Source organism: Hypanus sabinus, chromosome 5 (genome assembly GCF_030144855.1).
Source record: "Hypanus sabinus isolate sHypSab1 chromosome 5, sHypSab1.hap1, whole genome shotgun sequence".
NCBI lineage: Eukaryota > Metazoa > Chordata > Chondrichthyes > Myliobatiformes > Dasyatidae > Hypanus > Hypanus sabinus.
In genome coordinates, this window is record NC_082710.1 from 1,907,111 (window position 1) to 1,921,209 (window position 14,099).

A 14,099-nucleotide genomic window follows, 5' to 3' on the forward strand; every position below is an offset into this window, starting at 1 on the left:
GCATGAATCTCTGTTCATTTTTGAATATCTGTTTCCCACTAGTGGTTGGCAGAAATATATAAATCTCAGGGTTTGATGGGAGCTGCGGAGATGTGCTACAGGCAAGGATTGCAGCTGTCTTCCCAACAAGGTGATGTGAGTGGCAAGTTGTCAAGTCTGCTCCGGTTAGCACTGCTCGCTCTTCAGCTCAGCACGGTGAGAATCGCTGCAAGTTTATGAACAATATTTCAAGCTAGTTTGATTTTTTTCCTCTTCCTAGATCAGTGGTTGTCAACCTGGGGAACACAGACCCCTTGCTTAATGATATTAGTCCATGGCATAAAGGTTGGGAACACCTGTCCTAGATGTTTTTGATACACTGGCATTTTCAGAAGAAGCTCCATTTTATCCTTTATTTATAAATATGCTGCAGAATTTTAAAAATTCATTGAGGTCATTCATTGCTAATTTGCAGCACTACAACATTGCAGCTGTTTACTGCAGTCAATAAATATGATTAAACTGTTGATTTTCTGGAAATTAAAATTAGAAACATTGCAATATCATTAATTTATGAGGAAGTTTATGATGTTTTAGGCAGAGTAGAGTAGATGCTGTCATGCTTTCCTTTTTTATACTGCTCATGAATTTGAAAGGGAAAACACACCTTTCACTTGTTTCACAATTTCTAATGAATATGTAAAAGCACTTTGTGCATCTGGCCCACTAAGTTTATTGTCTTCTCTATGAATAGACAGCCTAGGTTATTACTATGTCAAATGGTGCAAGTTGAATCATCTGCTGCTCAACATCAGTAAGACAAAGGAGATGATGATGGACTTTAGGAAGACTAAGTCTGCACTGCACACTGTTACTATTGATGGTGAGGATGTGGATGTGAGGACCTACAGGTACCTGGTGGTGCACCTGGATGACAAACTTGAGTGGAGCACCAACACAGAGGCTGTGAACAAGAAGGGCCCGAGTCATCTCTACTTCTTGAGGAGGCTGAGGTCCTTTGGAATATGCAGGCCTCTCCTTCACATGTTCTACCAGTCTGCTGTCACCAGTACAAACGTCCATGTGATGGTGTGCTGGGGCAATGGTATCAATATGGATGATGCCAACAGGCTCAACAAGTTGATTAGAAAGGCTGACTCTGTTATCAGAGTCAAACTGGACACACTGGAGGCTGTGGTAGAACAAAGGACTCTATGGAAGATCCTGGCAATTCTGGACAATGTTTCTCATCCTCTTGCTCTTCATATACGTAGAATGCCTTGGGGGTTTTCCTTACTCCTGTCTGCCAAGGCCTTCTCATGGCCCCTTCTGGCTCTCCTAATTTCATTCTTAAGCTCCTTCCTGCTAGCCTCATAATCTTCAGCATTTCTATCATTAGCTGGTCTTCCATAGAAGCTGCCTGGCCTGCTGAGTTCCTCCAATATTTTGTGTGTGATTCACTGAATGCAAAATATTCACTGAGTTCATCTGCTATCTCTTTGTCCCCCATTATTATTTATTTAGCCTCATTTTCTAGCAGTTGTATATCCACTCTTATCTCTCTTTTAGTTTTTTATATACTTGAAAAAGCTTTTTCTATCCACCTTGATATTGTTTGCTAGCATGCTTTCATATCTCATATTTTACCTCCTGATGATTAATTTAGTTGCTTTTTATAGGCTTTTTAAAGCTTTGCAAGCCTCTCTCTTCCTGCCAATTATTGCTTTGTTGTATACCCTACTTTTCCATTATTTTTGACTTAATGTGTCAGCTACAGTTGTACTATTTTGGCATCTGTGTATTTCTTTGTTTTTGGAATACATCTATCCTGCACCTTCTTCAACTTTTCCCAGAAACTCACACCGTTGCTGCTCTGCTGTTATTCCTGCCAGCAACTCCTTCCAATTTACTTTGGCCAACTCCTCTCATACCACTGTAATTTCCTTTACTCCACTGAAATAGAGCTACATCAGACTTTACTTTCTCCTGATCAAATTTCAAGTTGAACTCAGTCATATTGTGATCATTGACTCCTAAGCATTTCTTTACCTCGAGCTCCCTAATTGCCTCCAGTTCATTACAGAATGGCCAATCCAGTACAGTTGATCCCCTAGTTGCTCAGCAACAGACTGATCTAAAAAGCCATCTCATAGTTATTCAACAAGTTCACTGTCTTCAGATCCATTACCAATCTGATTTTCTCAATCTGTAGTCCACATCTCAGCTACTGTTGTGAGGCCCATATATAACTGCCATCAAGGTCCTTTAACCCTTGCAGTTTCTTAACTCAACCCACATGGATTCAGCTTCTTCCAATCCTATGTCACTTCCAATTCTAATGATTTGATGCCATTCTTTACCAGCAGGGCCACGCCACCCTATCTGCTGATCTTCCTATCCCTCTGGTACAATGTGTAACTTGGACATTCAGCTCCCAACCACAACCATCCTTCAGCCGCGATTCAATGAGGTCTACAACATCATAACTGAGGGTCTATAAAAGTGCAACAAGATTATCCAGCTTGTTTCTTATACTCCGGACATTGAGATATAACACTTTGAGTAATGTATCTGCTACCCTTTTTGATTCTGCATCCCTAATGTACTGATACTCACCCTGACACCCTGACATTTTGCCCTAACATCTTCCTGACCATCTGACTGCATGCTATCTTTGCTTTTTTACCATCTGTCCTATCCTGAGTTCCTTCACTCTGATTCCCGTCCCCCTGCCAAATTAGTTTAAATCTTCCCCAACAGCTCAAACATCCTGCCTGTGAGAATATTGGTCACCGTTGGGTTCAGGTGCAACACGTCCCATTTGTCCATCTCTTTCCCCAGAAGAGATCCCAATGATCCAAGAACCTGACAACTTGCTCCCTGCACCAGCTTCTCAGTCACAAATCAGCCTTTTTCTACCCTCACTGGCCCATGGCACAGGTAGCAAGCCGGATGTTACTCCCATGGAGGTCCTGCTTCTCAGCTTTCTAAATTCTCTCTTCAAGATTTCTTTGCTTTTCCTTCCTGTGTCATTGATACAAAGATATCTGGCTGTTTTCTCTAACCCTCTTAGAAAGGATGTGCTGAAATGGTCCAGACTGACCGCTGGTCAATGCTTATTTACGGAATAAGGTAGATGATCTTGCAGTACAGCTGCAGATGGGCAGGTATGATGTTGCAGGCATCACTGAAAGACGAGTATAACTGGGAGCTTAATGTCCAAGGATGCATATTGTATCAAAAATACAACAGTGGTGGCATTGGTCTGGTGGTGAAAAATTAGAAGGTGACATCGAGTCGGAAGATGTTGAATCATTGTAGATAGAGCTATGGAACTGCAAGGGTAAAAATACCCTGATGGTATTTGTATACAGATGGTATTTGTGCAGGATTCCCTAAAGAATACTTTGTAGGTTGAGTCTGTGATGAGGAAAGCAAATGCGATGTTAGCATTCATTTCAAGAGGACTAGAATATAAAAGCAAGGGTGTAATGTTGAGGCTTTATGGCACTGGTGAGGCTTCACTTGGAGTATCGTAAACAGTTTTGAGCCCTTTATCTTTGAAAAGTTATTCTGAAATCAGAGAGGATTCAAAGTAGGTTCATGAAAATGATTCCCGGATTGGATGGCTTGTTATATGAAGAGTGTTTGATGTCTCTGGGCATGTATTCACTGGAATGCAGATGAATGAGAGGTGACCTCATTGAAACTTACCGAGTGGTGAAAGGCCTTGATAGAGTGGATTTGCAGAGGATGTTTCCTAAGGTGAGGGAGTCTAAGACCAGAGGACACAGCCTCAGAATAGAGGGTTGTCCTTTTAGAACGGAGTTGAGGGGGAATTTCTTTAGCCAGAGAGTGGTGCATCTGTGGAATTTTTTGCCACAGGCAGCTGTGGAGGCCAAGTCTTTACATATATGTAAGGCAAAGGTTGATAGATTCTTGATTGATCTGGACATGCAGGGATATGGAGAGAAGGCAGGAGACTGGGGCTGAGAGGAAAATTGGATCAGCCATGATGAAATGGCAGAGCAGACTCAATGGGTCAAATGGCCTAGTTCTGCTCCTCTGTCTGACAGGTTCTTCAGGTCTCATGGTCTTGTGGTAATATTTGCTATGAGTGATATATATTTTGTGGGTGCACTGTGATTCAGAGGAACGTTGTTTTGTTTGGCTGTATATACGTAGTCAGATGACAATAAACCTGCACTTGAATAACTCTTTAATTGAGCCTACCATATTACCTTATAAATTTACATTTTGCCTTCTTTTTGCTAGTTAAAACTTCAGAACAATCGATGGACATCCCTGGTGAAGGAAGCAGCTGGTGAATGTCAGAAGATCTGCTTCTGCCCTCTTGCTGCTCTGTTTCAAGCTCTTCTGCAATTTACACTGAAAATGGGAGCAAGGTAATTTCGTAACATTACTAAAACTTCAGAGACTAATGTTATTGAATCATCTTCAAGCTATTTTTAAAAATACAATACCCCAATATTTTCCCTCATATTGATCACCTAGATAATGACATCGTTGTTCTTTGGGTCACCAAGTTGAAACATTTCACAGTATATCTCTGATCACATATGCTGCCTGCTATGTATTGGTGGTATTAAATTGCTTGATTTTTACTACATCTTAATAAACCAATTTAAGAACATAATGTTGCAATTTATTAGAAGACTTTTGCTGCTGCTGAATTTTGCCATGACTCTGCATGGATAGAGTTCTATAATACATTATTGAATTGAATTGACTTTATTTCTTACATCCTTCATATACACGAGGGGTAAAAATCTTTGCAATACGTCTCCATTTAAATGTACAGTTTAAAGCAATCGATAATAAATAGTATGTTAAACAGGACAGTCAGTGTAACATAGAAATAGTGAGATAGGTTATCTGTGAAGAATAGAAACAGGAAGTGTGTCTGTGAGGCTGGTGTTCTGTACTAGGTGTCAGATGTGGGAAGTCTGGGAGACTCCCAGCCTTCCGGAAGGCCACATCTGCACCAGATGTGTCAAGTTGAAGCTCCTTAGTGATTGGGTTAGGGAACTGGAGATGCAGCTCAATGACCTTTGAAAGTGAGGAGGTGATAGAGAGGAGTGAAAAACAAATAGTCACACTGGGGCCTCAGGAGACAGATAAGTGGGTAACAATCAGGAGAGGGAAGGGCAAGAGTCAGATACTAGCGAGTACCCCGTGGCTGTCCCTCTTAACAATAAGTTACTCACTCCTGTTCAAGTACCTTGGTGGGCAGAACAGCCTACCTGGAGGAAGCAACAGTGGCTATGTATCTGGCACAAAGTCTGGCCTGTGGCTCAGAAAGGTGGGGAAAGGAAGAAAGCATCAATAATAAGGAACTCTAAAGTTAAGGGGTCAGACAGGCGATTCTGTGGAAGCAGGAAAGAAACGCGGATGGTAACTTGTCTCCCAGGTGCCAGGGTCCGGGATGTTTCCGATCGCGTTCACGATACCCTGAAGTGGGAAGGTGAACAGCCAGAGGCCATACTACATATTGGTACCAATGACAGGTAGGACAAGGGAGGAGGTCCTGAAAACAGACTACAGGAAGTTAGGAAGGAAGTTGAGAAGCAGGACCTCAAAGGTAGTAATCTCAGGATTGCTGCCTGTGCCACACGACAATGGGTATAGGAATAGAGTGAGGTGGAGGATAAATGCGTGGCTGAGGAATTGTAGCAGGGGGCAGGGATTCAGACTTCTGGATCATTGGGACCTCTTTTGGGGCAGGTGTGACCTGTACAAAAAAGACGGGTTGCACTTGAATCCGAGGGAAACCAATATCCTGGCAGGGAAGTTTGCTATGGCTTTTGGGGAGAGTTTAGACTAGAATTGCTAGGGTTGGGAACCGAACTGAAGAGATGGAAGGAGGGGCTGTTGGCTCACATATAGATGGTTTGAGATGTGTCTATTTCAATGCAAGAAACATCATGAACAAAGCAGGTGAGCTTAGACTGTGGATCAGTACTTGGAGCTATGATGTTGTGGCCATTACAGAGACTTGGATGGTAAAGGGGCAGGAATGGTTACTTAGAGTGCCAGGATTTAGATTTTTCAGAAAGGACAGGGAGGGAGGCAAAAGAGGTGAGGGTGTGGCACTGCTGATCAGAGATATTGTCACAGCTGCAGAAAAGGAGGAAGACATGGAGGGATTGTCTACAGAGTCTCTGTGGGTGGAAGTTAGAAAGAGGAAGCGGTCAATAACTCTACTAGGTGTTTTTCATAGACTACCCAATAGTAACAGGGATATCGAGGAGCAGATAGGGGAACAGATTCTGGAAAGATGTAATAATAACAGAGTTGTTGTGCTGGGAGATTTTAATTTCCCAAATATTGGTTGGCATCTTCCTAGAGCAAGGTGTTTAGATGGGGTGGAGTGTGTTACGTGCGTTAAGGAAGGTTTCCTGACTCAATATGTAGATAAGCCTACAAGAGGAGAGGCTGAACTTGATCTGATATTGGGAAATGAACCTGGTCAGGTGTCAGGTCTCTCAGTGAGATAGATAACAATTCTATCTCCTTTACCATAGCATTAGAGAGGGATAGGAACAGACAAGTTAGGAAATTGGAGTAAGTGGAAATATGAAGCTCTCAGGCAGGAACTTGGAATCATAAATTGGGAACAGATGTTCTCAGGGAAATGTACGGCAGAAATATGGCAAATGTTCAAGGGATATTTGCGTGGCGTTCTGCATAGGTACGTTCCAGAGAGACAGGGAAAGGATGGTAGGGTACAGGAACTGTGGTGTACAAAGGCCGTTGAAAATCTAATCAAGAAGAAAAGAAAAGCTTACGAAAGGTTCAAAAAATGAGGTACTGATAGAGATGTAGAAGATTATAAGGCTAGCAGGAAGGAGTTTAAGAATGAAATTAGGAGAGCCAGAAGTGGCCGTGAGAGGGCCTTGGAGGACAGGAGTAAGGAAAACCCAAGGCATTCCACAAGTATGTGAAGAGCAAGAGGATAAGATGTGAGAGAATAAGATCAATCAAGTGTGACAGTGGAAAATTGTGTATGGAACCAGAGGAGATAGCAGAAGTACTTAAAGGATAACACGAGTGAATCTGCAGATGCTGGAAATAAATAACAACACAAAATGTTGGCAGAACTCAACAGGCCAAACAGCATCTATGGGAGGCGGTAGTGACGACATTTCAGGCTGAAGCCCTTCATCAGGAGTGAAGTAACATGGGATGGTCAAGGGGGGATAAAAAGTGGGTTGAGGGATGAAGTAGAGAGCTGGGAAGTGATAGGCTGAAGGTAAATGGGCTGGGGGAAGGTGGAGAAATATGGGAAATAAAAGAGCAAGAAAGGTAGGGCTGGGGGGAGATTATAGTGAGGGGGGAAAAAGAGAGAGGGAGAACCAGACTAAAATTATAGATAGGGATGGGGTAAGGGGGGGGGCAGTGGTATAAACGGAGGTCTGTGAGTTGAATGTTCATGCCGGCAGGTAGGAGGCTACCTAGGCAGGAGATAAGGTATTGCTCCATTGACCTGCGTGTGGCCTCATCTTGACGGTAGAGGAGGCCATGGACAGACATGTCGGAGTGGGAGTGTGAAGTGTGTGGCCACAGGGAGATCCCGCCACTGCTGGAGGACTGAGCGCTGGTGTTCGGCGAAACGGTCTCCCAGTCTGCGGCGGGTCTCCCCAATGTATAAGTGGCCACATCGGGAGCACCGGATACAGGATATCACCCCAGTTGACTCGCAGGTGAAGTGGTGCCTCAACTGAAAGGACTGTCTGGGGCCTGGGATGGTGGTGAGGGAAGAAGTGTGGGGGCAGGTGTAGTACTTCTTCCGTTTGCAAGGATAAGTCTCTGGGACTGGATGAGATGTACCCCAGGATTCTGTGGGAGGTGAGGGAGGAGATTGCTGAGTCTCTGGCAATGTTCTTTGCATCATCAGTGGGGACAGGGGATGTTCCGGGATTGGAGGGTTGCAGATGTTGTTCCCTTATTCAAGAAAGGGAGTAGAGATAGCCCAGGAAATTGTAGACCAGTGAGTCTCACTTCAGTGGTTGGTAAGTTGATGGAGAACCTGAGAGGCAGGATTTATGAACATTTGGAGAGGCGTAATATGATTAGGAGTAGTCAGCGTGGCTTTGTCAAAAGAAGGTCATGCCTTCCGAGCCTGATTGAATTTTTTGATAATATGACTAAGCACTTTGATGAAGGTAGAGCAGTAGATGTAGTGTATATGGATTTCAGCAAGGCATTTAATAAGGTACCCCATGCAAGGCTTTTGATAAAGTAAGGAGGCATGGGATCCAAGGGGGGCCTTGCTTTGTGGATCCAGAATTGGCTTGCCCACAAAAGGCAAAGAGTGGTTATAGAGGGGTCATATTCTGTATGGGGTTTGGTGACCAATGGAGTGTCTCAGGGATCTCTTTGTGATTTTTGTAAATGATCTGGATGAAGAAGTGGAGGGATGGGTTAGTAAATTTGCTGATGACACAAAGGTTGGGGGTGTTGTAGATAATGTGGAGGGCTGTCAGAAGTTACAGTGGGACATTGATAGGATGCGAAACTGGGCTGAGAATTGGTAGATAGCATTCAACCCAGATAAGTGTGAGGTGGTTCATTTTGGTAGGTCAAATAAGCATATAGTATCAATGATAAGACTCTTGGCAGTGTGGAGGATCGGAGGGATCTTGTAGTCTGAGTACATAGAACGTTCAAAGCTGCTGTGCAGGTTGACTCTGTGCTTAAGAAGGCATGAGGTGCATTGGCCTTCATCAACTGCAAGATTGAGTTTAAGTCCCAAGAGGTAATGTTACAGCTATATGGGACCTGGTCAGACCCCACTTGGAGTACTGTGCTCAGTTCTGGTTGCCTCACTACAGAAAGGATGTGGAAACCATAGAAAACGTGCAGAGGAGATTTACAAGGATGTTGCCTGGATTGGGGAGCATGTCTAATGAGAACAGGTTGAATGAACTTGGCCTTTTCTCCTTGAAGCAACAGAGGATGAGAGGTGACCTGATAGGAGAGTACAAGATGATGAGAGGCATTGATCATGTGGATAGTCAGAGGCTTTTTCCCAGGGCTGAAATGGCTAACATGAGAGAGCACAGTTTTAAGGTGCTTGGAAGTAGGTACAGAGGAGATGTCAGGGGTAAGCTTTATTTACGCTGAGAGTGGTGAATGCGTGGATTGGGCTGCCGATGACAGTGGTAGAGGCCAATACAATAGGGTCTTTTCAGAGTCTCCTAGTTGGGTACATGGAGCTTATAAAAGTAGACGTCTATGGGTAAACTTAGGTAATTTCTAAGTAAGTACATGTTTGGCACAGCATAGTGGGCCAAAGGGCCTGTGTTGTGCTGTAGGTGTTCTATGTTTCTAAATACAAATGGATCAGTGTGAATTGATCAGTCTGATGGCCTGGTGGAAGAAGCTGTCCTGGAGCCTGTTGGTCCTGGCTTTTATACTGTAGTACCATTTCCCGAATGCTAGGAGCTGGAACAGTTTGTGGTTGGGGTGACTTGGGTCTCCAGTGATCCTTTGGGTTTTTTTTACACCCACGGCTTTGTCAATGTCCTGAATAGTGGGAAGTTCACATCTACAGATGCACTGGACTGTCCACACCACTCTCTGTAGACTCCTGCCATTGAGGGAAATGCAGTTCCCATACCAGGCAGCGATGCAGCCAGTCAGGATGCTCTCAATTGTGCCCCTGTAGAAAGTCCTTAGGATTTAGGGGCCCATACCAAACTGCTTAACAATCTGAAGTGAAAGAGGAGCTGTTGTGCCTTTTTCACCACACAGCTGGTATGTACAGACCATGTGAGAGCCTTGATATTGTGTATGCTGTGGAACTTAAAGCTATTCACCCTGTCAACCCCAGATCCAATGGTGTCAATAGGGGTTAGCTTCTCCATTCCTCCTGGTAGTCTACAACCAGCTCCTTTGATTTTGTGAGATTGAGGGAGAGGTTATTTTCTTGACACCACTGTGTCAGTTTGATGACTTCCTCTCTGTAGGCTGCCTCATTATTATTTGAGATCAGGCCAAACAGTGTAGTGTCATCAGCAAATTCAATTAGCAGATTGGAAAGTGGCCAGTGAGTGAGTGGGCCAGTGAAGGAGTGGAGATTTGAGGCTTTGACTCAAGAGATTCTGGCAGTTTTGGCAGTTGGACTGCGCAGTCAAGTCAATCAAGATTTGAATAGCTCAGACTCTGCAGAAAGCAGCTGACTGGGCAATCGAGGTCAGGTGACCAAGCAGTTTGAAAAGCTCAAACAAATAAATAGAGGGTTACCTCAAGCGGAGCGGCCTGTGGAAAGCAGCTAGTGAATGAGTGGGACAGCGAAGGAGTGGAGATTTGAGGCTTTGACTCGCGAGGCTTCGACGAGAAGAGGCTGAGGACGAGCTTCACTCCAAGTGAGTTAAGGCTGGGTAAGTTCCTTTCAAAGGAGAAAGTTTCAAAAGTTGAGGCAAGTATTGGGTAGTCATGGCAGCTGAGATCGGCCCCGTGGTTTGTTCATCATGCAGCATGTGGGAAATCAGGGATACTTCCAGTGTCCCTGACGACTATGTGTGCAGGTAGTGTGTCCAACTGCAGCTTCTGGCAGACCGCATTGAGCGTCTGGAGCTGCGATTGGATTCATACTGGAGCATCCGTGATGCTGAGAAAGTCGTGAATAGCACGTTCAGTGAGTTGGCCACACCGCAGGTAAAGGCTACATAGGCAGAAAGGGAAGGGGTGGCCACTAGACAGCGTAGCAGTAGGCAGATAGTGCAGGAGTCCCCTGAGGTCATCTCTCTCCTAAACAGATATACTGTTTTGGATACTGTTGGGGGAGATGTCTCATCAGGGGAAGGCAGCAGCAGCCGAGTTCATTGCACCATGGGTGGCTCTGCGGCACAGGAGGGAAGGAAAAGTAGTGGGAGAGCTATAGTGATAGGGGATTTGATTGTAAGGGGAATAGATGGGCGTTTCTGCGGCTGCAAACAAGACTCCGGGATGGTATGTTGCCTCCTTGGTGCAAGGGTCAAGGATGTCTCTGAGCGGCTGCAAGACATTCTGGAATGGGAGGGTGAACAGCCAGTGGTCGTGGTGCACATAGGTACCAACGATATAGGTAAAAAAACGGGATGAGGTCCTACAAGGTGAATTTAGGGAGTTGGGAGATAAACTAAAAAGTAGGACCACAAAGGTAATAATCTCTGAATTACTACCAGTGCCACATGCTAGTCAGAGTAGAAATAGGAGGATATTTCAGATGAATGTGTGGCTTGAAAAATGGTGCAAGAGGGAGGGATTCAAATTTCTGGGGCATTGGAACCAGTTCTGGGGGAGGTGGGACTGGTATAAACAGGACGGTCTGCACCTGGGCTGGACTGGAACCAATGTCTTAGGGGGAGTGTTTGCTACTGCTGTTCAGGAGGCTTTAAACTAATGTGGCAGGGGGATGGGAACAAGTGCAGAGAGACAGAGGGGTGTAAAATGAGGGTAGAAGCAAAAAGTAGTAAGGTGAAAAGTAAAAGTGGCAGGCAGGCAAATCCAGGGCAAAAAGCAAAAAGGGCCACTTTTCAACATAATTGTATAAGGGCTAAGAATGTTGTAAAAACAAACCTGAAGGCTTTGTGTGTCAATGCGAGGAGCATTCGTAACAAGGTGGATGAATTGAATGTGCAGATAGTTATTAATGAATATGAGTTGGGCTCCATGGTGACCAAGGATGGGAGCTCAACGTCCAGGGATATTCAATATTCAGGAGGGATAGACAGGAAAGAAAAGGAGATGGGGTAGCATTGCTGGTTAGTGAGGAGATTAACGCAATAGAAAGGAAGGACATTAGCCTGGAGGATGTGGAATCGATATGGGTAGAGCTGCATAATACTATGGGGCAGAAAACGCTGGTAGGAGTTGTGTACAGGCCACCTAACAGTAGTAGTGAGGTTGGGAATGACATTAAACAGGAAATTAGAAATGCGTGCAATAAAGAAACAGTAGTTATAATGGGTGACTTCAATCTACATATAGATTGGGTGAACCCCATCTCGGTAAGGCTGATGTATCGGAGGCAGATGAGGCAGATCTCATTTGATTGTTGCACTGAGAATTGGTTATCAGCAGAGTATATATATAATCTGATAAATTTTACTTTGAACTCTTAACTCTTGGAAGTTCAGTCCTGTACAGTGTGGGGAAGGCTGACCCACAGTGCAAGCATATTCTGCTTTGGTGACAAGTTCTAAAGTGTGCTCCGGGAGATGTGTCACTAAGATCCTGCATAGCAAAAATAAGACAGAACTACTGGAATATTTCTGCAATAAAGACACACATACATTACTGTTCTTAACATGTAGGTGAAATATTATATTGATTTTTCAGTGAAACTGAAATCCTTTTAAACATCTACACATATCCTGTCCACCTAAAAAAAAATCATAGTGGATAACTTCACATTTTTCCCATGTGAGATGGAGAGCTGGAAGACAGGCTGATGGGATTCTGAAAGTGTGGTTGTTAATGATCTGGTGAAAATCTTTATGGAAAGGTCATGAACATGGATTTATTGAAAGGAAATGTGTAAGCATATTGAGGGCAACAAATCAAAAGATGAAGTATCAGGCTGAGCTGAGGTTAACAAACGATGAGGGTAAGGATTAATGCTGATGCCCAGAAGCAAAGGGACATAGCAGGATGAGTGAGTAAATAGTAAAAAAAAACAAAAGATGAGAGACGTAACTGTGGAGTGTTTAAATTGATACCAATGGAGTAGGGGAACAGGTTAGGTGTAATGTGTTGATAAAGTAGTTTCAGTGTGACAAATGTAATAAAGTGTATCAATTCCAATTCTAAGCTTTGAGAAGCTTAAGTGGTCAACTAAGAGAGTGAATTGATAATATATATCCATCCTCCAGGGAGACCCGACGGCTGCTGGAGAGAGTCGTATATCAGCCAGGTTATTCTGAAAGCATTGCATCAGTTGCACGCTGGTACCTCCTCCGACATCTGTGGGCCAAAAATGATGACACACTTATTACGGTAAGGCTAAACTATGTTAAATCAATGAATTGCATGAAGATTCAAAGTACTGAGGAACTCCAGAGCTGCTGAATTATTTTTTAAGTGTGCTCATGGGCATAATGTGGACAAAATCAGATTATAGATAGATGCTTTATTAATCCCAAAGGAAATGACAGAGTCACGGTAGCATTACAAGTGCACTGATATAGAAATGTTAGAAGAGAAGAAAGAAAGAATAAAAAAAAGTTTCCTTGAAAATAAGATGCACAAGATTTACAAGATTTCCAGGTTCACAGTGCAAGAATTACCATAATTATACAGTAATGGGTGCACAAGAAGTGACGGTTTTATTGCACATGATAACTGCAATAAGAGTGTGTGGTAAACAGATGTTAATAGCACTCTAATAGGAGGGGGTCATCACTTCCCCGGCTATACCATCAACACCAATAGTAACAGGAAGCAGTGCAGGCTTGATCTTCCTGAAGTCCATCTTCATCTCCCTTGTCTTACTGATGTTGATCTGCAGATGATTCAGCTTGCACCATTTGACAAAGACCTCCACCGGGGCCCTGTATTCATCCTCCCGTCCTCTCTTCATACACCCAGTTATATATACATATTAAGATGTTGCGAACAGCTGTAAAAATGTATTTTAGCCTGATGTTAGTTGTAGCATTTTGGGCTATACAAGAAAAATAATAAATTTACTTTGCTTAGTAGCATTTCTTATCTTAATTAGCATTGTTCCTCCTCTAAAACTTATTTGTCTAACATTTCAAAAGGTTTCAAAGGTACATTTAATGTCAGAAATGTGTACAATATACACCCTGGAATTCATTTTCTTCTCAAACATCCACAAAAACAGGAGTGCCCCACAGAATGAATGACAGTTAAATGTTACAACCCCAAAGCCCCCACAACTCCCCCCTACCAAGCATAAGCAGCAGGAAAGCAACAACCGCCCCCCCAAACCAGCAAAAAAGCAACGACTGTCCCCCAAACCAGCAAAAAAGCAACGACCGTCCCCCAAACCAGCAAAAAAGCAACCGTCCCCAAACCAGCAAAAAAGCAACGACCCCCCACACCAGCAAAAAAGCAACGACCGCCCCCCACACCAGCAAAAATGCAAC

The 14,099-nt window shown here is 43.7% G+C and overlaps 1 protein-coding gene across 1 annotated transcript in view; it reads left to right on the forward strand.

Annotated features, from left to right (window-relative positions):
• The window catches only part of skic3 (SKI3 subunit of superkiller complex), a 210,848-nt gene that overhangs the window by 175,652 nt on the left and 21,097 nt on the right, over positions 1-14,099 (forward strand). The window contains exons 38-40 of the mRNA XM_059969300.1: positions 43-195; positions 4,255-4,385; positions 12,861-12,984. Of these exons, the coding sequence (XP_059825283.1) occupies positions 43-195; positions 4,255-4,385; positions 12,861-12,984 (408 nt within the window). The remainder of the gene's footprint in view (positions 1-42; positions 196-4,254; positions 4,386-12,860; positions 12,985-14,099) is intronic.